General features: G+C 42.8%; 1 protein-coding gene across 3 annotated transcripts in view; it reads right to left on the bottom strand.

The window, feature by feature from the left end:
• LOC139766408 (uncharacterized) overlaps nt 1–24,481 on the bottom strand; it is a 32,744-nt gene extending 8,263 nt beyond the window's left edge. Inside the window, exons 1-3 of one of the 3 annotated variants that reach the window (XM_071695044.1) lie at nt 22,302–24,481; nt 10,965–11,103; nt 543–765 (exon numbers count right to left, since the gene is read on the bottom strand). In XM_071695044.1, the coding sequence (XP_071551145.1) occupies nt 543–765; nt 10,965–11,103; nt 22,302–22,323 (384 nt within the window). In that variant the 5' untranslated portion in view covers nt 22,324–24,481. The remainder of the gene's footprint in view (nt 1–542; nt 766–10,964; nt 11,104–22,301) is intronic. The other 2 variants (XM_071695043.1, XM_071695045.1) reach the window with 2 other exon arrangements.
• Nucleotides 24,482–27,483: the final 3,002 nt, after the last annotated feature.

Below are 27,483 nucleotides of genomic sequence, written 5' to 3'. Positions count from 1 at the left end.
GTTAAGACTTTATATAGAAATATAATGAATCCTCAGAAAGTAATGTAAACAAAGTTGTATACAGTTTATTCTTAAAAAAAATAATGTTAAGGAAAATGATGTTACTAGAAAGATCACCTTACATATTTGGTCAACTTTCTTGGAATGTTTTCATCATTTCTTGATGACTTTGACGGATTTAATCTCCATAATGATAAATACATTCCATATATATATATATTCCTATAAATCCACTGGGAAAATGAAACAGGATAAATGTTTCGTTTCCCCTTGGACTCTCTCTCTCTCTCTCTCTCTCTCTCTCTCTCTCTCTCTCTCTCTCTCTCTCTCTCTATATATATATATATATATATATATATATATAGAGAGAGAGAGAGAGAGAGAGATACATAGATATAATTGTGTGGGTGTTAATGAACGTGTATTAATACAATATAGTAATTTTGTTTTTATGAATTTAGTGTGGGTGGAGAAGTAGAGCCCCACGTGACATTATCGTTTGGATAAATTACTTTGACTTGCAAGTTCTGGGTTGTTCTCACCTGATCCTTGTGCAATGTAGTGTAACCATTTTGTGGGTCGTTACCGTAGTTGTTGGGCAACACACCGAACCTTGTGGGTGGCTCCAAGTGCAGATGATTTCTCTTGTGGCCCTTGTCGTAATGGGCGGCCGTGGGCGGCACTTGCTGCTGCCACAGTCGTTGGTTTCCATGACTCGGATACAGCAGCTTCTCTGTGCCCACCTCTCCAGGGAACATTATGTACCTGTAACAACCACAATAATTCCATGTGTACTGTACCAATCACGTTATGTATTAACGTACTAGTAATTGTACAGTCACAACAGCATAATGTATTAGTAATTGTACAGTCACAACAGCATAATGTACTAGTAATTGTACAGTCACAGCATAATGTATTAGTAATTGTACAGTCACAACAGCATAATGTACTAGTAATTGTACAGTCACAACAGCATAATGTACTAGTAATTGTACAGTCACAACAGCGTAATGTACTAATAATTGTATAGTAACAACAGCATAATGTACTAGTAATTGTATAGTAACAACAGTATAATGTACTAGTAATTGTATAGTCACAACAGCATAATGTACTAGTAATTGTACAGTCACAACAGCATAATGTACTAGTAATTGTACAGTCACAACAGCGTAATGTACTAGTAATTGTATAGTAACAACAGCATAATGTACTAGTAATTGTATAGTAACAACAGTATAATGTACTAGTAATTGTATAGTAACAACAGTATAACGTACTAGTAATTGTACAGTCACAACAGCGTAATGTACTAGTAATTGTATAGTAACAACAGCATAATGTACCAGTAATTGTATAGTAACAACAGCTTAATGTACTAGAGAATTCCATGTTGCTAGTGAGGTCTCGTGACTTGGGATCCTAGTCAAGTCCTGAGACTTGAGATCCTTCCCTCACGGTCAACAAGGAAGCGTCGCTACAATTTTCGTGTGACTTTAACATTTAGGAGAGTCGAGTCGTGTGGTATTTAGCTACAAGTGAACCACTCTTGCTTTTAAACATTTTCAACCCACACTATTTACAAATGATGATAACACTTGAAGCTGTAATGTAGCCTCATCTAGGACGGCTCATATCATCTCCATGTGATTATTATTGTTCTTGTGACGTCAGATCAGAATACATGTATCACCCAGGAAGAGATGCACCAGCAGCCTATCAACCAGGAAGAGATGCACCAGCAGCCTATCAACCAGGAAGAGATGCACCAGCAGCCTATCAACCAGGAAGAGATGCACCAGCAGCCTATCAACCAGGAAGAGATGCACCAGCAGCCTATCAACCAGAAAGAGATGCACCAGCAGCCTATCAACCAGGAAGAGATGCACCAGCAGCCTATCAACCAGGAAGAGATGCACCAGCAGCCTATCAACCAGGAAGAGATGCACCAGCAGCCTATCAACCAGGAAGAGATGCACCAGCAGCCTATCAACCAGGAAGAGATGCACCAGCAGCCTATCAACCAGGAAGAGATGCACCAGCAGCCTATCAACCAGGAAGAGATGCACCAGCAGCCTATCAACCAGGAAGAGATGCACCAGCAGCCTATCAACCAGGAAGAGATGCACCAGCAGCCTATCAACCAGGAAGAGATGCACCAGCAGCCTATCAACCAGGAAGAGATGCACCAGCAGCCTATCAACCAGGAAGAGATGCACCAGCAGCCTATCAACCAGGAAGAGATGCACCAGCAGCCTATCAACCAGGAAGAGATGCACCAGCAGCCTATCAACCAGGAAGAGATGCACCAGCAGCCAACGTGGCTGAATGTAATGCGTCATCATTACAACACTAGACGCTCTCTGGGGGGTAGGTCACGACTAACATCTGACACATCTACCATCCACCTGACACACCTACCATCCACCTGACACATTAACCATCCACCTGACACACCTACCATCCACCTGACACATCAACCATCCACCTGACACACCTACCATCCACCTGACACATCAACCATCCACCTGACACACCTACCATCCACCTGACACATCAACCATCCACCTGACACACCTACCATCCACCTGACACATCAACCATCCACCTGACATCCTCCATCCACCTGATACATCTACCATCCACCTGACACATCCACCATCCATCTGACACATCTCCCATCCACCTGACACATCTACCATCCACCTGACATCTACCATCCACCTGACATCTACCACCCACCTGACACATCTACCATCCTCCTGACATCCACCATGCACCTGACATCTACCATGCACCTGACACATCCACCATCCACCTGACACATTTACCATCCACCTGACACATCTATCACCCACCATGCAGATGACACATCCACCATCCACCTGACACATTTACCATCCACCTGACACATCTATCACCCACCATGCAGATGACACATCCACCTGACATCTGTCATTCACCTGACACATCTACCATGCACCTGACACATCTACCATGCACCTGACACATCCACCATCCACCTGACACATCTACCATCCACCTAAGGCATCTACCATGCACCTGACATTCACCATCCACCTGACATCCATCATCCACTCGACACATCCACCATCCACCTGACAGTGGATGGTGGAGTACGGGGGATCACCAGGGATTGTGTTAGATGGTTCCAGCCAACATAACGGCTTACCACAGCGCGTGAGTGGGGCGTGTCCTTCCATCATCAACTCCATAAATACATAAAGAGGAAGCCAATTCAACGTTCAGACACACTAACCATTACGGAAATTGTACGATAATGACATTATAATCAGTCTTGAACCTTAAATGCTGAAGAAAATATGTTTTTATTGTACACGATATTTTCATATTTGTATGTTCAGATTTTGTGGTAGAAGTAGTCTGAGCATGAGCGGGTGTGAAGTGCTTCATATGTATTGGTCATGTCTCAGTAGAAATACATGATATTAAATACACCTTACAATGAGGAGGTGTAATAATGTTTGGCAACTACTTCTGGGTTCTTGCTTGTCATTGGTTGAAGATTATCTACGAGGTCTACAAGATGTACAATGATTGGTTTAAGTTTCCTTTGGTCAATAACGTAATCAACCATTGATTAATGTTGTTAATCAACTCCGCCTATATTGTGGTGGCTCACACACACACACACACACACACGCACCACCAAGTCTTTTTCAACATGTTGTGAGTCAGTATTATTTCCGGTTGTGTGTCAGTTATTATTATTTCCGGTTGTAGTGGGAAAGTAAACTAAACTTGAGGATATTAACCACATTGTCTTCCGACGAGAAGGTTGACAACTGTTACTTACTGATAAATGATATGTGTAATGTGTGATTGCTTGGTTGTGGCGGCCGCACCTGTGCGTTATTATGGTGGTAATAAGTGAGTGGGTGCCCATGCCACGTTATTGTTATCAACCATTGGTATATAAATATGACATCAGAGATATGTTAGGACATTTTAGGAAGATGGATGACCTTAGATGAGGCGGAGCGCAGGTCAACCATCATCAAGTACAGGTGGAGGTAAGTGTTGGACTTCCTATATGTACATTACAACAGTTGGTCGGCATTATTACGTTACGTTAGGCTTAGTTTGCCGAGTGTCGGCAGTACTGGGTCAAGTAATATGTTGTCAACTGATTTTCCCATTTATTTCCATAGCTTTACCTGATTTTTGGACTTTTCCATGGAGAAAGATTTTGTAAATATCGAAAATCAACAATTATAAAATCTGAACAAAAAAATTAAATTTACTTGCACAAACTTGATGTAACAACCTGCTGTGTGGGGTTAGGTTAGGTTAGAAGGTTAGGTTAGGTTAGGTTACACCGACCTTAGGTCTACCAGAGCCACACCTAATTAAGTTGACCTTAAGGTAACCCAGAAATGGAGGAAAAGGAAATTAAACTTGTTACCTAAATAAGGTTAGACCCATCGGTGCCACCCAACCAGCAAATTACCCATTTATATTATTTGCAACAAGCGATACGTGAGAATATGTACAATTAAGTTTTAGTATAAGGGCACCAGGTAAATATGGCGCTTGTTAGTGACCTTAAACCAAGTGTTTAGAAGTGATAGCTAGTGTGTTAGTTGGCTGTCAGGCAAGATAACAACGCTCACTCACTGGTCAGGGCTTTGAAGATAAGGGAAACTTTGGGTTTAGGAAAATGAAAATAGAAGAAATTTAGGTCATTCTAACGTAGCCTAACCCACGCCAGTGTGGGTGGCAGCCACAGCACAATGTAGCCTCCTACTGTGACCTTCTCGTCTTAATTTATCGTAAAGTGTAATGATGTAATACACTGAGTTTAACACACCTGACAACAATTAATTTGTAGTAAGAACATAGCTTATCGTTGTGTTATAAAGCTGGAGTCTTGCATACATTCCTCTACTGCAGCAATAATGATTCCCACCAAGAACATAGACAATTAATTATATATACTAAATGCACCTATAGACGACAATAACTATATATCATTTTAATTTCTATGAGCGAATTAAAAATGAAACATTACAATAAACTGGTATTGAATGAATTTTATTGGGTTAAGAAATATGAAATATACTTTTTCCTGTCATAAACATGACAGGAAAAAGTATATTCTAAGTTATATATTAACAGCCAGCACTATGTTCGTATTCATATACCTCCGCGTTGTACAGTTAGGTTCGGCAAAATGCTATCTGCTGGCTATGTGCGCCTGTTGGGGAATGACCGGTGTAGACCCCGTTGCTCACCAACGTGAGACGAAGGGTATTCGAGTACATAGTATTCGAATAGTTATATCCTATTAGCCAGGCCCGTAGCCTAGCGGTTAGCATTTCCGCCTCTTGCACACAGGTCCCGGGTTCGATCCTGACTGTTGGAGGTTTGTATGTTCTATGAAGGTGCGCGTTTCTAGGCACTATGTTCGTATATATATATATATATATATATATATATATATATCTTGGACAATCGTATGTTCACCAAATGGCGTCCTAGCTTCGTCTCTTCGATGTATATCAACTGACTGTTATATTTCTCTTTTATGTCTCCCCTGATGTGATTATTACACGAAAGTGCACTTGGGAACTTATCGTGTTTTAATTTCCCCGTGGACTCAGGAATATATATATATATATATATATATATATATATATATATATATATATATATATATATATATATATATATATATATTGGGTATATCATAGAACATCCTAGATAACATTATAGTTATATAAGCCGTGGATCACCATGCATGATGGTTGTGTTGCTACCATGATGGAGTAATGGTAGGATAGTTAACGTAAGGTTTGACCTGTGTACTGGAACCCACCCACATAACTGTGGCACACACACACACACACACCAAAGCGGACTTTATTGTGTTTCAGTTTAGTAAAGACTGGAATGTCCTCCACTGGAAAGACTGGAATGTCCTCCACTGGAAAGTACATAGTTCTGAGCTGAGCTGAGGGAGGGAGGGACCGGAAATAGACGCGATGACGCATGCTCGGTGATGTTCCTGCCGTGTACACAGGGATATCCCCAGTTCCTGCCGTGTACACAGGGATATCCCCAGTTCCTGCCGTGTACACAGGGATATCCCCAGTTCCTGCCGTGTACACAGGGATATCCCCAGTTCCTGCCGTGTACACAGGGATATCCCCAGTTCCTGCCGTGTACACAGGGATATCCCCAGTTCCTGCCGTGTACACAGGGATATCCCCAGTTCCTGCCGTGTACACAGGGATATCCCCAGTTCCTGCCGTGTACACAGGGATATCCCCAGTTCCTGCCGTGTACACAGGGATATCCCGAGTCCCTGCCGTGTACATCAAGGGTATGATGATTAGGAAGGTGAAGAATGATTACATTTCCTTCTCGAATTTTGAATTAGAAATTGAGAGAACATGATTGTTTAAGTGTGAGTAATTCTAGACGTACACTAGAGGCAATCATTGTTCAGTACACGGGATGATGATGTTGTGTGTTCACCTCACACCACAGTCACGTCCAAGTTGTGTACACGGGATGATGATGTTGTGTGTTCACCTCACACCACAGTCACGTCCAAGTTGTGTACACGGGATGATGATGTTGTGTGTTCACCTCACACCACAGTCACGTCCAAGTTGTGTACAGGATCATGATGATGTAGGTCCTGTGTCCAGCTGGGTGCGGAAGCCAGAGCGAAAAAGCTCGTGATTTCGACTCATAAAGTTCGACTAACTTCCATAGGTTAGGTTAGGCTAGTTAGGTTAGGTTAGGTTAGTTAGGGTAGGTTAGGTTAGGCTAGTTAGGTTAGGTTAGGTTAGTTAGGGTAGGTTAGGTTAGGCTAGTTAGGTTAGGTTAGGTTAGGCTAGTTAGGTTAGGTTAGGTTAGGTTAGTTAGGGTAGGTTAGGTTAGGCTAGTTAGGTTAGGATAGGTTAGGTTAGTTAGGTTAGGTTGTATACGTTCAGGTCGAGGTAGATGATTGTGTGTGTAGCATGAAGGTGTTGTACAGGAAAGTGTAGTACATGTACTAGGTACTAAGGTAGCCTCACAATACTTGATGATGAAGACGATACAACCCATAACATATTATTTGAGTTAACAACCTCAAGGTGTCGTACCTAACCAACGGTTATATCACCGAGGGTTGTAACGATGTTCTCTGATGGTTAACCAGTAACCCTGATAACATTGTTGCCCATCTTAGCCCGTTCTCTACCACACAGGTTTCTACTAACGTTCTCTACCAGACTTGATGGTTACTATAACATTGAACAATATATGAAAACTACCACATGATAGTTACTATAACATTGAACAATATATGAACACTACCACATGTTGGTTACTATAACATTGAACAATATATGAACACTACCACATGATAGTTACTATAACATTGAACAATATATGAACACTACCACATGTTGGTTAATATAACATTGAACAATATATGAACACTACGATTACGGTAACAAACAGTATAGTTATAGGTTAGGTATGTGAACAACCGCACCACAATATAAGAATCTGCTTTTGTCGTATATGTGGCGAACCATCTTATAGTGCAGACATATTGATGTTCATCATCATGTTTTACTCATTATGTCACATAGTGTAGCCACATTGATGTTCATCATCATGTTCAACTCATGTCAGTGCAGACATATTGATGTTCATCATCATGTTCAACTCATTATGTCACATAGTGTAGCCATGTTGTTGTTCATCATCATGTTCAACTCATTGTCACATAATGTAGCCATATTGATGTTCGTCATGTTCAATTCATTATGTCACATAGTGTAGCCATATTGATGTTCATCATGTTCAACTCATTATGTCAGTGTAAACATTTTGATGTTCATCATCATGTTCAACTCATTATGTCACATTGTTTAGACATATTGATGTTCATCATCATGTTCAATTCATTGTCACATCGCCATAACGACAGAAATAATCCAATAATAATAATAGCTCATAATGACAGTGTTTCTTTATAGACAGATGCTCATACATAAACTATTCATAATAATATTCTTTATAGACAGATGCTCATACATAAACTATTCATAATAATATTCTTTATAGACAGATGCTCATACATAAACTGTTCATTATAATATTCTTTATAGACAGATGCTCATACATAAACTATCCATTATAATATTCTTTATAGACAGATGCTCATACATAAACTATTCATTATAATATTCTTTATAGACAGATGCTCATACATAAACTATTCATAATGATAGAGACAGACACCCTCATAATATACATTATTTAGAAAGAAAAGAAAGTGAGTAGTGTTAGGGAGGGATGAGGTAGTGTGAGGAGGGATGGATTGAGGTAGTGTGAGGCAGGTAGTGTGAGGGAGGGAGGGAGAGATTGAGGTAGTGTGAGGGAGGGAGGCAGGTAGTGTGAGGGAGGGAGGGTGGGAGACTAGTTTCCTGGGCGGAGGGCGGAAGCCAGGGCGGCGGCGGCGACGGCTGGCGTGACACTTGCTCAGTGGAGCGTCCACCTCCACCTTGAACTGTTGCTCTTCCTCCTCCTTCTGGTTCTGCCTCACTGTGTGTACCTCCTCCTGGTTGTGCCTCACTGTGTGTACCTCCTCCTGGTTGTGCCTCACTGTGTGTACCTCCTCCTGGTTGTGCCTCACTGTGTGTACCTCCTCCTGGTTGTGCCTCACTGTGTGTACCTCCTCCTGGTTGTGCCTCACTGTGTGTACCTCCTCCTGGTTGTGCCTCACTGTGTGTACCTCCTCCTGGTTGTGCCTCACTGTGTGTACCTCCTCCTGGTTGTGCCTCACTGTGTGTACCTCCTCCTGGTTGTGCCTCACTGTGTGTACCTCCTCCTGGTTGTGCCTCTGTGTGTACCTCCTCCTGGTTGTGCCTCACTGTGTGTACCTCCTCCTGGTTGTGCCTCACTGTGTGTACCTCCTCCTGGTTGTCCCTCACTGTGTGTACCTCCTCCTGGTTGTGCCTCACTGTGTGTATATGTACAACATACATGTTGTATGTGACTCACTGTCAGGTCAGGGATGACTGCATCACAACATACTCTCCGTTGTAAACAACTTTTCCTGAGGTCAACATACACACATGCAGTGTGTGTATGTTGACGTGAATATTTAGTGGAGTTATGTTGTGATGGTCACATGTACGTGGAGGTCAGCCTGTGTCACCTGGGCTCACTTGTGAAACCCAGTATTGTTTACCTGGGAAATGAAGAGTTCTCTCTAACAACCATTGACCGGTTGACATGACCTTAGCCTCCTGTAGTGATGTGGATATGACCTTAACCTAACCTCAGCCTCCAGTAATGATGTATATATGTGACCTGAACATGACCTTGGCTATAACATAAGAGGTACAGTTGATGTGACTGAGCCAGATGGATCATGAATGCTACATGTTCAGATGTTCTGCAGGATGATTAACCCTGAACTACTTACGGCAAGGTCATATATGTGGTCATTATGAGAGTAGCTTATTACCACACACACACACACACACCACTAGAGATGGGGCACCATGAGTGTACACTCCCTGTCCGTACACCAGAAGAGATGGGGCACCATGAGTGTACACTCCCTGCCCGTACACCAGAAGAGATGGGGCACCATGAGTGTACACTCCCTGTCCGTACACCACAAGAGATGGGGCACCACGAGTGTACACTCCCTGCCCGTACACCACAAGAGATGGGGCACCATGAGTGTACACTCGCTGTCCGTACACCACAAGAGATGGGGAACCATGAGTGTACACTCCCTGCCCGTACACCACAAGAGATGGGGCACCACGAGTGTACACTCCCTGCCCGTACACCAGAAGAGGTGGGGCACCATGAGTGTACACTCCCTGCCCGTACACCACAAGAGATGGGGCACCATGAGTGTACACTCCCTGCCCGTACACCACAAGAGATGGGGAACCATGAGTGTACACTCCCTGCCCGTACACCACAAGAGATGGGGCACCACGAGTGTACACTCCCTGCCCGTACACCACAAGAGATGGGGCACCATGAGTGTACACTCCCTGTCCGTACACCACAAGAGATGGGGAACCATGAGTGTACACTCCCTGCCCGTACACCACAAGAGATGGGGCACCACGAGTGTACACTCCCTGCCCGTACACCAGAAGAGGTGGGGCACCACGAGTGTACACTCCCTGCCCGTACACCACAAGAGATGGGGCACCCTGAGTGTACACTCCCTGCCCGTACACCAGAAGAGGTAGGGCACCATGAGTGTACACTCCCTGTCCGTACACCACAAGAGATGGGGCACCATGAGTGTACACTCCCTGCCCGTACACCAGAAGAGGTGGGGCACCACGAGTGTACACTCCCTGCCCGTATACCACAAGAGATGGGGCACCATGAGTGTACACTCCCTGCCCGTACACCAGAAGAGATGGGGCACCATGAGTGTACACTCCCTGCCCGTACACCACAAGAGATGGGGCACCATGAGTGTACACTCCCTGCCCGTACACCAGAAGAGATGGGGAACCATGAGTGTACACTCCCTGCCCGTACACCACAAGAGATGGGACACCATGAGTGTACACTCCCTGCCCGTACACCACAAGAGATGGGGCACCATGAGTGTACACTCCCTGCCCGTACACCACAAGAGATGGGGCACCATGAGTGTACACTCCCTGCCCGTACACCACAAGAGATGGGACACCATGAGTGTACACTCCCTGCCCGTACACCACAAGAGATGGGGCACCATGAGTGTACACTCCCTGCCCGTACACCACAAGAGATGGGGAACCATGAGTGTACACTCCCTGCCCGTACACCACAAGAGATGGGGCACCATGAGTGTACACTCCCTGCCCGTACACCACAAGAGATGGGGCACCATGAGTGTACACTCCCTGCCCGTACACCAGAAGAGATGGGACATTGCTACTCACGGGAGACGTCTTGGCTGGTTGTTGTGATGGTCAGATGAGGCTGGTACTGTGTTGTAGCGAGCGATGTAGAACCTGGCTTGTGTGTGTTGTGATGTGAGCACTACAACCAACAACACGTAATATAAGAAGTTCATCATGTCTGTAACATAACAACATACATCTCACTGTGTCATCTTTCATCTATTGTTATCTATTATCTATCTAATGTTGTTTGTTGTAAATGATAACACCAGTTATGAAAACTTTATAATTTTGTCTTCAGAGAAAGTATGGCAGAAGTAGGTAGCGTGTGGAGGTGGCGCAGGCAAGACTACAACAACAACAACAATGTTGTAATTGTTCTTTGTTGGTGGATGAACCAGTAATCATGTGGTTACATTTGTTGTGTTTTTTATGCATGATCATGTTTCTCTGATCATCACTAACTATCTATCTATCTATCTAAATATACGTAATACATCTCTAACTACACCACTCTATAATAATAATAATAATAATAATAATAATAATAATAATAATAATAATGATAATATTAATAATTATTATTATTATTATTATTATTATTATTATTGTTATTATTATTATTATAATTATTATTATTATTATTATTATTATTATTATTATTATTATTATTATTATTATTATGAGTTGAAGATGTGTGTCGATGAAGGTTATTGTGCACTTCAGTAAGATGATGGTTAGCATCATAACTCTGACCTCACAACAACAACAACAACAACCATGATAGCTTTATTCTAGGCAAAGTAGTCACAACTGGTAACATTGTTATATATTGAAGACGTTATAGAATAACGTTCAGGTGTAATACACTTAACCTGATACTTACCAACGTATATACAGCACACAGGAACCTCGACTACCATGACACAACATAGTGTGTGTGTGTGTGTACTACCAGGACAGTATAGTCACAATAATGATTCACAACAAAAACGTTCTGTGTTTGTTAGGCAAACGTCGGCTTGTACAGTACACTGACCACTGTTATGACCAGGATGTTGTTACCCTGGTTATGACCAGGATGGCATGGTTGTGACCAGTGTTCCATCATATTGTGTCATGTTTCGTACATTACTAGCTTCCTCTTGTGTTTGTTGTACTTGTGGTTATCTCAATATAACATCATTATATCTTGAACATTTCCAGTAAGTATATATCAGTATGGATAAACGAAACGAATCTTGGATTAACACGATGACTATGATGATGATGATGATGATTAACGCGTCGTCTTACATCTAACCTAACCTAGCCGACCCTTCACAACACCTGTGTTACAACTAATCTGACCCACCTGACGTCACCCTTATAGTGAAGATGTTGTTAATATAAGGAAAGTCTGGTCTCGGAAGAATCAGTCTTAACATTGTCAGCTGCACAATAACCTGGATGGACATTATAATCTGGTGTGGTTGTTATGTTAACCATGGAGTGGGTTGTGATGATGGCATGTATGTTAGCCATGTTGTGAGTTGTGATGATGGCATGTATGTTAGCCATGTTGTGAGTTGTGATGATGGCATGTGTGTTAGCCATGTTGTGAGTTGTGATGATGGCATGTATGTTAGCCATGTTGTGAGTTGTGATGATGGCATGTATGTTAGCCATGTTGTGAGTTGTGATGATGGCATGTATGTTAGCCATGTTGTGAGTTGTGATGATGGCATGTGTGTTAGCCATGTTGTGAGTTGTGATGATGGCATGTGTGTTAGCCATGTTGTGGGTTATGTTGTAGTGAAAGCTGTGTGTACTTAGGACATGATGGCCCGCCCACAACAACAACCTTCCTGTTATTATATTGTGCCAAACTTTCTCCAGGAATTACCAGTGATGACTTTCCCTTGAATATAAGTTTTCTTTATATGTTAATTATATGATGTTGTGTTTCTTATTATTACCAACGTTAACCCACCCACTCCTCCTGTATTATGCATCATCAGGATATAACTCCCGTACACACAACTCAAGTTAAACATATTAAAACATCTTTGTTTATTGTTTACTTATTATGTTGTTGTGTGTGTGTATGAGTAACACGTGAGTCACAACAGTAACTTGTTACTGGAGAAGGTGTTTATCCATAGCGCCTCCAACCATCTGCTGGACATGGTGGTAGTAGGAGTGAGTGAGTCATGTGTTGTAGCCGGGGGTATAGGAGCCCTGAAGAACACCACTGGGGGTAGGAGAGAGCCCTGAAGAACACCACTGGGGGTAGGAGAGAGCCCTGAAGAACACCACTGGGGGTAGGAGAGAGCCCTGAAGAACACCACTGGGGGTAGGAGAGAGCCCTGAAGAACACCACTGTGTCTGATGCTTGGGTTATACCACACTGTGTCTGATGCTTTGGAAATGTGGCTACGCCACCCACTATACATACATACGTACATACATACATACATACATACATACATGCTAGAAGAAACAGAGGTGGGCCAGGCTGGCAGAGGCACCACACTGACTTACTGAGATACGCACGTACGGACACACGGGAACAAGGGATTGGTTTGTGAGTGTTTGGAGAAGCTGGAACCCAGGAGATGTTGTGAGTGTTTGGAGAAGCTGGAACCCAGGAGATGTGAGTGTTTGGAGAGGCCGGAACCCAAGAGATTTTCAGAGATTTAAAGAGACAGTAGGAGTGAGAGCAAGAGGGGATGGGGGGGGGGGAGCGGAAGGGAAAGTCTGAGTTCCTAAACAGGGTGGGGGGGGGGGGGCACAGATCTCCACCACAGGAGGAGACACGGTAGGTGAGACGACGCTGTATCCAGGAGATCATACAGCAGGAGATGACGGGTGGAGCCTGGCCTCGGCTGTACGTGCAGGTGGAGCCTGGCCTCGGCTGTACGTGCAGGTGGAGCCTGGCCTCGGCTGTACGTGCAGGTGGAGCCTGGCCTCGGCTGTACGTGCAGGTGGAGCCTGGCCTCGGCTGTACGTGCAGGTGGAGCCTGGCCTCGGCTGTACGTGCAGGTGGAGCCTGGCCTCAGGTGTACGTGCAGGTGGAGCCTGGCCTCAGGTGTACGTGCAGGTGGAGCCTGGCCTCAGGTGTACGTGCAGGTGGAGGTTAAGACACATGAGCGAGTCACGTGAGTGAGTGAGTAACCTTCCTGGTATGGAGATGATTATGATGATGAGTCTGTCTCGTGCATGACCGACCTCTGCTGACTCACTCCCTCACTCACTCACTACTCACTCACTCCCAACACAAACCACAGTACAGGTCGGTACGCGCCACCCACGTCCTACCTCGGCCAACACAGTAGTAGTAGTAGCAGTTGTTGTTGTTTGATGGGTTTTACGTCTATCGCGTTATGAGGAAGGTCATTAGGTCTGTAACCTTATGTAATATGTAACTAAAATCATCCTTAAACACCAATTGTAAAAAAAAATAATAGAAGAAGTATGATTTTGTTATTATGATCAAGATGAAATATAATAGAAAATAAATATTGAAAATATTTTGTGGCTATTGAGTCAAGATGTTAGTTCAAGATGAAGGGTCATGAGAAGATGGGATGTAGGAGCACATCCCAGATGTGGTACATCATCATGTTATAATGACCAGCAATGATCTCTGCCAGGGAGGATGGGCTCACGTGACCACCTACTACAACTACAGGAAATAACAATGTCCTCACACAAACCTCATGTAAGAGCTATATATATTTTTTTTTTTTTGCTTTGTCGCTGTCTCCCGCGTTTGCGAGGTAGCGCAAGGAAACAGACGAAAGAAATGGCCCAACCCACCCCCATACACATGTATATACATACGTCCACACACGCAAATATACATACCTACACAGCTTTCCATGGTTTACCCCAGACGCTTCACATGCCTTGATTCAATCCACTGACAGCACGTCAACCCCGGTATACCACATCGCTCCAATTCACTCTATTCCTTGCCCTCCTTTCACCCTCCTGCATGTTCAGGCCCCGATCACACAAAATCTTCTTCACTCCATCTTTCCACCTCCAATTTGGTCTCCCTCTTCTCCTCGTTCCCTCCACCTCCGACACATATATCCTCTTGGTCAATCTTTCCTCACTCATTCTCTCCATGTGCCCAAACCATTTCAAAACACCCTCTTCTGCTCTCTCAACCACGCTCTTTTTATTTCCACACATCTCTCTTACCCTTACGTTACTTACTCGATCAAACCACCTCACACCACACATTGTCCTCAAACATCTCATTTCCAGCACATCCATCCTCCTGCGCACCACTCTATCCATAGCCAACGCCTCGCAACCATACAACATTGTTGGAACCACTATTCCTTCAAACATACCCATTTTTGCTTTCCGAGATAATGTTCTCGACTTCCACACATTCTTCAAGGCTCCCAGAATTTTCGCCCCCTCCCCCACCCTATGATCCACTTCCGCTTCCATGGTTCCATCCGCTGCCAGATCCACTCCCAGATATCTAAAACACTTCACTTCCTCCAGTTTTTCTCCATTCAAACTCACCTCCCAATTGACTTGACCCTCAACCCTACTGTACCTAATAACATTGCTCTTATTCACATTTACTCTTAACTTTCTTCTTTCACACACTTTACCAAACTCAGTCACCAGCTTCTGCAGTTTCAGTTTCTCACATGAATCAGCCACCAGCGCTGTATCATCAGCGAACAACAACTGACTCACTTCCCAAGCTCTCTCATCCCCAACAGACTTCATACTTGCCCCTCTCTCCAAAACTCTTGCATTCACCTCCCTAACAACCCCATCCATAAACAAATTAAACAACCATGGAGACATCACACACCCCTGCCGCAAACCTACATTCACTGAGAACCAATCACTTTCCTCTCTTCCTACACGTACACATGCCTTACATCCTCGATAAAAACTTTTCACTGCTTCTAACAACTTGCCTCCCACACCATATATTCTTAATACCTTCCACAGAGCATCTCTATCAACTCTATCATATGCCTTCTCCAGATCCATAAATGCTACATACAAATCCATTTGCTTTTCTAAGTATTTCTCACATACATTCTTCAAAGCAAACACCTGATCCACACATCCTCTACCACTTCTGAAACCACACTGCTCTTCCCCAATCTGATGCTCTGTACATGCCTTCACCCTCTCAATCAATACCCTCCCATATAATTTACCAGGAATACTCAACAAACTTATACCTCTGTAATTTGAGCACTCACTCTTATCCCCTTTGCCTTTGTACAATGGCACTATGCACGCATTCCGCCAATCCTCAGGCACCTCACCATGAGTCATACATACATTAAATAACCTTACCAACCAGTCAACAATACAGTCACCCCCTTTTTTAATAAATTCCACTGCAATATATATATATATATATATATATATATATATATATATATATATATATATATATATATATATATATATATATATATATATATAATGGGGAGGTGATAACAAGTAGTGGTGATGTGAGAAGGAGATGGAGTGAGTATTTTGAAGGTTTGTTGAATGTGTTTGATAATAGAGTGGCAGATATAGGGTGTTTTGGTCGAGGTGGTGTGCAAAGTGAGAGGGTTACGGAGAATGATTTGGTAAACACAGAAGAGGTAGTAAAAGCTTTGCGGAAGATGAAAGCCGGCAAGGCAGCAGGTTTGGATGGTATTGCAGTGGAATTTATATATATAAAAAAGGGGGTGACTGTGTTGTTGACTGGTTGGTAACGATATTCATTGTATGTATGACTCATGGTGAGGTGCCTGAGGATTAGCGGAATGCTTGCATAGTGCCATTGTACAAAGGCAAAGGGGATAAAAAATGAGTGCTCAAATTACAGAGGTATAAGTTTGTTGAGTATTCCTGGTAAATTATATGGGAGGGTATTGATTGAGAGGGTGAAAGCATGTACAGAGCATCAGATTGGGGAAGAGAAGTGTGGTTTCAGAAGTGGTAGAGGATGTGTGGATCAGGTGTTTGCTTTGAAGAATGTATGTGAGAAATACTTAGAAAAGCAAATGGATTTGTATGTAGCATTTATGGATCTGGAGAAAGCATATGAGAGAGTTGATAGAGATGTTCTGTGGAAGATATTAAGAATATATGGTGTGGGAGGTAGGTTGTTAGAAGTAGTGAAAAGTTTTAATCGAGCATGTAAGGCATGTGTACGTGTAGGAAGAGAGGAAAGTGATTAGTTCTCAGTGAATGTAGGTTTGCGGCAGGGGTGTGTGATGTCTCCATGGTTGTTTAATTTGTTTATGGATGGGGTTGTTAGGGAGGTGAATGCAAGAGTTTTGGAGAGAGGGGCAAATATGCAGTATGTTGTGGATGAGAGAGCTTGGGAAGTGAGTCAGTTGTTGTTCGCTGATGATTCAACGCTGGTGGCTGATTCATGTGAGAAACTGCAGAAGCTGGTGACTGAATTTGGTAAAGTTTGTGAAGAAGAAAGCTGAGAGTAAATGCGAATAAGAGCAAAAATATTAGGTACAGTAGGGTTGAGGGACAAGTCAGTTGGGAGGTAAGTTTGAATGGAGAAAAACTGGAGGAAGTGAAGTGTTTTAGATATCTGGGAGTGGATTTGGCAGCAGATGGAACCATGGAAGATGAAGTCAATCATAGGGTGGGGGAGGGGGCGAAAGTTCTGGGAGCGTTGAATAATGTGTGGAAGTCGAGAACGTTATTTTGGAAAGCAAAAATGGGTATGTTTGAAGGAATAGTGGTTCCAACAATGATATATGGTTGCGAGACCTGGGCTATAGATAGAGTTGTGCGGAGGAGGGTGGATGTGCTGGAAATGAGATGTTTGAGGACAACATGTGGTGTGAGGTGGTTTGATCGAGTAAGTAATGAAAGGGTAAGAGAGATGTGTGGAAATAAAAAGAGCGTGGTTGAGAGAGCAGAAGAGGGTGTTTTGAAATGGTTTGGTCACATGGAGAGAATGAGCGAGGAAAGATTGACCAAGAGGATATATGTGTCAGAGGTGGAGGGAACGAGAAGTGGGAGACCAAATTGGAGGTGGAAAGATGGAGTGAAAAAAATTTTGAGTGATCGGGGCCTGAACATGCATATATATATATATATATATATATATATATATATATATATATATATATATATATATATATATATATATATATATATATATACATACATATATGTGTGTGTGTGTGTGTGTGTAGTGGCAGGGTTCACATGTCAACACCAGGTCGAGCGTGTTACAGAAATGGGGGTCAGTGTCGTGGACATTATGTTCATGTAAATTATTATGTTCATGTAGATTATTATGTTCATGTAAATTATTATGTTCATGTAGATTATTATGTTCATGTAAATTATTATGTTCATGTAGATTATTATGTTTATGTAGATTATTATGTTCATATAGATAATTATGTTCATGTAGATTATTGTATTCATTCTAAAGTGGAGAGAGGTGGTTGGGTTACATTGATATGTTGTATAGTAATTCCCTCAGGGTGGGGGGGGGGGGCATACACAAGGCTAAGTAAGTCGCACACACGTGACACACTTGTATAATGTTGTGAAGAACGTTATGATGATGATGACACAGTTGTATAATGTTGTGAAGAACGTTATGATGATGATGACACAGTTGTATAATGTTGTGAAGAATATTATGATGATGATGATGACACAGTTGTATAATGTTGTGAAGAATATTATGATGATGATTTACGGGAAGAAGGTACTCGCTGTATGTGAGAATATGTGAGGGTTGGCCAAGCCATCACAGACACGTCACATATTGCGATCATAATCTCACACTGACCTTATGATGATGAACCTAACTATTATGGTCATTACTGGCTCATGATGAACCTAACTATTATGGTCATTACTGGCTCATGATGAACCTAACTATTATGGTCATTACTGGCTCATGATGAACCTAACTATTATGGTCATTACTGGCTCATGATGAACCTATTATGGTCATTACTGGCTCATGATGAACCTAACTATTATGGTCATTACTGGCTCATGATGAACCTAACTATTATGGTCATTACTGGCTCATGATGAACCTAACTATTATGGTCATTATTGGTTGTAATTATTATCGTTGATGATGACTCATGATGGTATACAAGACAACATCAAACACCGTCTCACTTCCGCTAAGAGACACACGTTGATTTAGCCGTTCGTGATGTTAACATCAAAATTAACACTCACGTTAATTATGGTTACCAACATGGCGTTATGTACACTAGAACTTTATAAAAATAGATTTTTTCTTTGATTTAGATTATAAAAAGAATGGTATCCATCCCATACATTATGTTGTGATGCTAGGCTCTAACATAGCTTGTGCTTGGTAACACACAAGATCGTTAACTTGGCCTTAATACCCTAGGATAATATAGCGTAGCTTGATCGTGTTAGCTTAGTATAGCGTAGCTTGGTCGTGTTAGCTTAGTATAGCGTAGTTTGGTGGTGTTAACTTAGTATAGCGTAGCTTGGTGGTGTTAACTTAGTATAGCGTAGCTTGGTGGTGTTAACTTAGTATAGCGTAGCTTGGTCGTGTTAGCTTAGTATAGCGTAGTTTGGTGGTGTTAACTTAGTATAGCGTAGCTTGGTGGTGTTAACTTAGTATAGCGTAGCTTGGTCGTGTTAACTTAGTATAGCGTAGCTTGGTGGTGTTAACTTAGTATAGCGTAGCTTGGTGGTGTTAACTTAGTATAGCGTAGCTTGGTGGTGTTAACTTAGTATAACGTAGCTTGGTGGTGTTAACTTAGTATAGCGTAGTTTGGTCGTGTTAGCTTAGTATAGCGTAGTTTGGTGGTGTTAACTTAGTATAGCGTAGGTTGATGGTGCAGGTTTTACGAGGGTAGTAGCGTGAGAGAGCGAAGCTATGCTAGAATAGCCTAGCATGACGGGTAATGTGGCTGGCTACTTATGAGCCATGATAAAGTGAAGTGTTCTGCCTCAAAATCCAGGTCATAACCTACTAGTTGTGAACGTCATGCATCACCTACAACCTGGGTAAAGCTAAGGTGGCATGTAACCTGTTGACTCAGGGTTTTGCTGGACACACACACACACACACACACCGTGTACACGATGTTAACGAGTTATGATGGTAGCGAGGTCGAGGCAGGGGGTTATGATGTGCCTGGTCGAGGCAGGGGGTTGTGATGTGCCTGGTCGAGGCAGGGGGTTGTGATGTGCCTGGTCGAGGCAGGGGGTTGTGATGTGCCTGGTCGAGGCAGGGGGTTGTGATGTGCCTGGTTGCCGCAGCCACCAGGAGAACGACCCGTTGTTGTGTTGTGAGGACACAACCCTGCACGTGGTAGCTACGTCCGACCTGTGTGGTAGTTACTACCGACCTGTGTGGTAGTTACTCTTCGTGAGAGTACTTAACTGACGTCAGAGGGAGTTGTGGGAGGTTAATTATCCTCCTCCCCTCCGGGAGGGGAGCCTGTACCTGGCCAGACTCACCTGGTGTGCACAGCAGGCTGCCTCCCACGTATGTAGGGAAGGTCGCCACATGCTCATGGTACAACCACTTCATCCACCAGGCTAGTCACAACCACACTTAACATTCATGCACATACCTAGCCACTGTGGTGGGAACTGACCACACCACACAGTGGGTGGTGCGTTGTGGTGGGAACTGACCACACCACACAGTGGATGGTGCACTGTGGTGGGAACTGACCACACCACACAGTGGGTGGTGCACTGTGGTGGGAACTGACCACACCACACAGTGGGTGGTGCACTGTGGTGGGAACTGACCACACCACACAGTGGGTGGTGCGTTGTGGTGGGAACTGACCACACCACACAGTGGGTGGTGCGTTGTGGTGGGAACTGACCACACCACACAGTGGGTGGTGCGTTGTGGTGGGAACTGACCACACCACACAGTGGGTGGTGCACTGTGGTGGGAACTGACCACACCACACAGTGGGTGGTGCACTGTGGTGGGAACTGACCACACCACACAGTGGGTGGTGCGTTGTGGTGGGAACTGACCACACCACACAGTGGGTGGTGCACTGTGGTGGGAACTGACCACACCACACAGTGGGTGGTGCGTTGTGGTGGGAACTGACCACACCACACAGTGGGTGGTGCACTGTGGTGGGAACTGACCACACCACACAGTGGGTGGTGCGTTGTGGTGGGAACTGACCACACCACACAGTGGGTGGTGCGTTGTGGTGGGAACTGACCACACCACACAGTGGGTGGTGCACTGTGGTGGGAACTGACCACACCACACAGTGGGTGGTGCACTGTGGTGGGAACTGACCACACCACACAGTGGGTGGTGCACTGTGGTGGGAACTGACCACACCACACAGTGGGTGGTGCGTTGTGGTGGGAACTGACCACACCACACAGTGGGTGGTGCGTTGTGGTGGGAACTGACCACACCACACAGTGGGTGGTGCGTTGTGGTGGGAACTGACCACACCACACAGTGGGTGGTGCACTGGTGGGAACTGACCACACCACACAGTGGGTGGTGCGTTGTGGTGGGAACTGACCACACCACACAGTGGATGGTGCGTTGTGGTGGGAACTGACCACACCACACAGTGGGTGGTGCGTTGTGGTGGGAACTGACCACACCACACAGTGGATGGTGCACTGTGGTGGGAACTGACCACACCACACAGTGGATGGTGCACTGTGGTGGGAACTGACCACACCACACAGTGGATGGTGCACTGGTGGGAACTGACCACACCACACAGTGGGTGGTGCACTGGTGGGAACTGACCACACCACACAGTGGGTGGTGCGTTGTGGTGGGAACTGACCACACCACACAGTGGGTGGAGCGTTGTGGTGGGAACTGACCACACCACACATCACTGCTCACATCATACATACACCACATCATTGCTCACATCATATATACATACATCACTACCCACATCATATATACACCACATCACTAACCACATCATATATACAGAACACATCACAGTAAATACTTGCATTATAAAGCATATACGTACATCAGTTATATTTCAAGTTCATTGCAGAACAAAATGATGATAGTGCATGTTTACAGTGAGATCCTTATTAGTTATGTGATGACAATAATTATGATTAAGTTACAAGTCTTACTTATCATGATATGAAACACATAACAAACACACATTGTAAATGTACTTTATCATTCTTCCTTATTGTAAATAAGTCCATATGGAAATATATATTCATAGTAATATGTTTTGAACTAATTTGTTTCGTCACTAGGCATTATATTGAACAGATCCATTCATAGCATTTTAAAAAGGAAGGAGTTGAAAAGGAAAAGTGAATTACATTCACCTCGGGATGCCATAAGACAGTTGTACCGTATATATATGTACTTACCGAGTAACAGAGAAGGAGACATAACTCACTGCCAGAGAGACCCAGCACTAGGTGTCACTGCAACTACTGCCTCTCACTCACTGACTGACTGACTGACTGACACACTCTCCTGCTCTGTCATGCTTCAACCACCCCGTCCACACTGCACTGCGCCACTATATGTATTACCACCACTGTACTGTACACTACTACTGGGTGTATTACTCTGTACTGCTGGGTGTATTATTCTGTACTGCTGGATGTATTAACTCTAGACTACACTACTGCTGGGTGTATTACTCTACCGATGGATATATTACTCTACACTGCACACTCTGCTGGGTGTATTATTCTGTACCACTGGGTGTATTACTCTACACTGTACACTACTGCTGGATGTATTATTCTGTACCACTGGGTGTATTACTCTACACTGTACACTACTGCTGGGTGTATTATTCTGTACCAGTGGGTGTATTACTCTACACTGTACACTACCACAGGGTGTATCATTCTTTACTGATGGGTGTATTACTCTACTGCTGGATGTATTACTCTACACTGTACACTCTGTTGGGTGTATTATTCTGTACTGCTGGGTGTATTACTCTGTGCTGCTTGGTGTATTACTATATACCGCTGGATGTATTACTCTGTACCACATGGTGTATTACTCTGTATCGCCAGATGTATTACTTTGTACGGCTGTGTGTATTACTCTACACTACCACTGGGTGTATTTCTTTGTACTGTTGGGTGTATAATTCTGTACCGCTGGGTGTATGACTCTGTACCACTTGGTGTATTAGTCTACCGCTGGATGTATTACTCTGTACTGCTGGGTGTATTACTCTGTGCCACTGGGTGTATTACTCTACACTGTACACTACCGCTGTGTGTATTAATCTGTACCTCTGGGTGTATTACTCTACACTGTACACTACCAGTGTGTATTATGCTGTACCACTGGGTTTATTACTCTACACTGCTACACTACAGCTGGATGTATTATTCTATACCACTGGGTGTATTACTCTACACTGTACACTATCGCTGGGTGTATTATTCTATACCACTGGGTGTATTACTCTACACTGTACACTACCGCTGGATGTATTATTCTATACCACTAGGTGTATTCCTCTACACTGTAAACTACCGCTGGATGTATTACTCGACTGTACACTACTGCTGGATGTATTATTCTGTACCGCTGGGTGTATTACTCTACACTGTACAATACCGCTGGTTGTATTACTCTGTACTGCTGGATGTATTATTCTGTCCCGCTGGGTGTATTACTCTACACTGTACAATACCGCTGGTTGTATTATTCTGAACCACTGTGTGTGTACTCTGTACTGCTGGATGTATTATTCTGTACCGCTGGGTGTATTACTCTACACTGTACAACACCGCTGGGTGTATTACTCTACACTGTACAACACCGCTGGGTGTATTATTCTGAACCACTGGGTGTATTACTCTGTACTGCTGGGTGTATCATTGTGTGCCACTGGATGTATTATTCTTTACCGCTTGGTGTATTACTCTACCACTGGATGTATTACTCTGTACTGCTGGGTGTATTACTCTGTACTGCTGGGTGTATTACTCTACCGCTGGATATATTATTCTGTACTGCTAGGTGTATTACTCTACCGCTGGATGTATTACTCTGTACCGCTGGGTGTATTACTCTACGCTGTACACTACCGCTGGGTGTATTATTCTGTGCCGATGGATGTATTACTCTATACTACTGGGTGTATTGCTGTGTACTGGTGGGTGTATTACTCTGTACTGGTGGGTGTATACTCTGTACTGCTGGGTTGATTACTCTGTAGTACTAGGTGTATTATTCTGTACTGCTGGGTGTATTACTGTGTACTGCTGGGTGTATTACTGTGTACCACTGGGTGTATCATTATGTACCGCTGGATGTATTACTCTGTACTGCTTGGTGTATTACTCTGTATCGCTATATGTATTACTCTATGCTGTACAGTACTGCTGGGTGTATTACTCTGTATCACTGGGTGTACTACTCTGTACTACTGCTGTATTACTTTTTACCGCTGGGTGTATTACTCTCCACTGCTGTACCATTAGTTATATTACTGTATGACTGGGTGTATCACTCTCCACTACCATACCACTGGTTATATTGCTCTCCACTACTGAATAGTTGTGTTACTTTGGTTATATCAACGTGGAACAGTCTAAGCAGTTTTTTAAAGCCCTCATTCATGATTCTTAAATAATTAAGTCAATGGTTTTAATGTGGGCATAAACAGGTAGTGTCACATATTGGTTTATCAAGTCTATTGCTACACATAATTGGTTAATAACCTTATGGAAGAAAGGATGACACTCTGCTGTACATAGACAGAAAATTAATCTTATGTTAGTTCTCTCTTACCCAACACTTGTATGGTGTCGTCAAGTTGATATTATCACAAGTGGCAGTATCTCCTTATGGCTCATACATGACATGACACTGTCTTAGGGGGTCATACATGAAGTGAGAGTGTGTCAAGGGTCATACATGAAGTAGGTGTGTGTCAAGGGTCATATATGTAGTGAGAGTTTGTCAAGGGTCATACATGAAGTGAGAGTGTGTCAAGGGTCATACATGAAGTGAGAGTGTGTCAAGGGTCATACATGTAGTTAGAGTGTATCAAGGGTCATACATGAAGTGAGAGTGTGTCAAGGGTCATACATGTAGTGAGAGTGTGTCAAGGGTCATACATGTAGTGTGTTTGGATGTGGGCCAATGAGCCAAGTGAGTTGTTGCTCAGAATTGAAGGACGCCTAACTAGTGTAGAATATATAAGAATGTCAGAAGATTGTATCGTTGCCCCCTGTGTGTACCATGACTGTTCCAGTTCCCTATTCCATCTAATAAGCTCATGCAGGATTAGAAGCCCACACACAACACCAAGATACTTCAGCAGTGGGTAAAGTCCATCCTGAAATTGAGGTAACTGACTGGCCTCAAACATGAACCCAGTAGAAGATCTGTTGGCCATCATGTATTGTAAGTGTAAAGTACAGTGAGGAGCCACTAAACCATCAGGAACATGGCACCAGAAGGGTGGCAAAACATTTAGCAGTGTCTTTGTATCTGTATGAATCTTGTGATTTTGTGACAAATTGTCTGAACAAGATGATTGATGCACGAGAAGGATGGAGCTCATTTTGAGAGTATCAGTAAAGATTAAAATCATTCAGTTTTGTCTGTACTCTCAGAAGGAAATACATTGAAATACATATTTACAAAGATCCCAGAGTCTATTTTAGAAATAGTAAAACTAGCATATCTTATGTTATGCCCGAGCTTGATGCAAGGCAAAGTCTAAAGTTTACTATCTGCGTATCTTTATCTCTGATGCTCTATCCCTCTGGAAACTCCCTCTAGGTAGTGGCTATGGCAAAAGAGTCTTCATAATTTGTGAATTCCAGTGCCACTTTCTAGTCTTTATTGCCTCACCCTCAGTGGGCCACTACCAGAGGGCAACCTTGTGCAGTGTTTTCAGAGGTTCCTACCTAATGTTCCTCAGGACTACTTCTTCCTAATGTGTGTATCTAATGTTCCAACGTACAGCTTACACCTAATGCTCCTGTCACTTCTTCTGAATGTTTCTACTTAATGCTTCCATCTGTTGCTCCTACCATTTTGCTAGCACATAGCACTCACCACAGGAAAATCTAGTGTTATGAAAGATGAGTTAAAGTTACACATTGTCAAGTGTTATGTGTGACAAAGGGATATTGTATGTCTGTAGACAGAATGCCAGTAGACTGCATGTGAGTGAGGCCAAAAGAAAAGACAGCTATCTGGGTCAGAGGAGTGCAATTTGACAGACACTGAAGTGCTGGCTTACCATGCAGCCATCACTTACCCTCCCGATACTCAAGTAGGTAGTACTCGTCATATACCTCCCTGGTTGATGGCTGCCTTCTAACTGCTACTTGCTCTAAGAAACTTACTCCTTTTATAATATTTTCTTCTCACATCTTGACTTTTATGCCATCTCAGTAATTTTTGCCTAATTCAATTCATATTTGATCTTATAAGTTATGACTGTATTAGCAACATGATAATTAAAGTGATCCATTACTCGTATTGTTGAAATTCAAAAAATGCTACCACTAAACTATAATGCAGCATATTTTTAGGCAGTCTTAAATTAAGGATCCTGTCTGATCACCCAGTCAAGAAGTGGAGTTATTACAGATTTAAATGTTGCATTTTGCCATCATATTTAGTGGAAAAATGACAAAATGTGAAGAGATATAGAATACAACATGTAACTTTAAAATTTATATGCTCCATATGGAAATAATTTCATCTTATTACCTTTTCTTTGATGCTCTTCATATTTAGTTAAGCCTTTGATTTCACCGTAAACCAAAATGCTTTGGTTGAAACAAAAATGTCTAAAGAAAGCACAACTAGGCACTGAAAAATCAAACAATAGTACCATCTAGTAGCTGATAATAAAAGCACTAAACTAGTGCAATGTTGTAGCTCTTCAGAATTTTCCTGTGGGGGCTTGAGGACTCATGATCAACAGGACTTTTTGTCTGTAACTGTACATGTACTGTATACATTATCAGCATTTTTTTTTTTCAAATATCTGAGTTAGGTCTTAAAGAATGTAACTAGCCTTTATAATTGGATTCTTAAGGGTAAAAAGTACTCCCTTCATTTGACTTAAAAACTGTCAAGGAACTCCATCCCATATACCCATATACCGTATTAGACATATACCTCCAGAAGCATCAATATTATAGATTGGGAACATCCTGTTTTATATGCTTAGTAAGTCAGTTTTATATAAGGTAAAGCAACAAGCAAATAAAAAAATTCTGGAAATAAAGTTGAAAAAACTACCTTATAACATGAAATTATTTTTAAAAAATAAAACGAAGAGAGTTTATAGTATGCAGAGGCAAAGAAAACTAGAAAATGAGCTTCAAGTTGGCTTTGTGTTTTACCCATGTCACAGTTGGCCTTAGTTTTGTACAGTATTGTGAATATTGCCGACATATATAAATCTTGAGATATTAAAGGAAACTACTGTAAAAGTTATAAGGCTAATAAATATAAACTTCCACACTTATGCAAGCGCTTCTTGATTTTTCAATTTGCACTACAAGTCGATTCATCATGAGACCAGCATCATTCATATTATCT

The sequence above is a fragment of the Panulirus ornatus genome, chromosome 57 (assembly GCF_036320965.1).
Source record: "Panulirus ornatus isolate Po-2019 chromosome 57, ASM3632096v1, whole genome shotgun sequence".
Taxonomy (NCBI): domain Eukaryota; kingdom Metazoa; phylum Arthropoda; class Malacostraca; order Decapoda; family Palinuridae; genus Panulirus; species Panulirus ornatus.
Note: the sequence above shows the minus strand (reverse complement) of the source record. Positions and strands in the feature narration are given on the sequence as shown.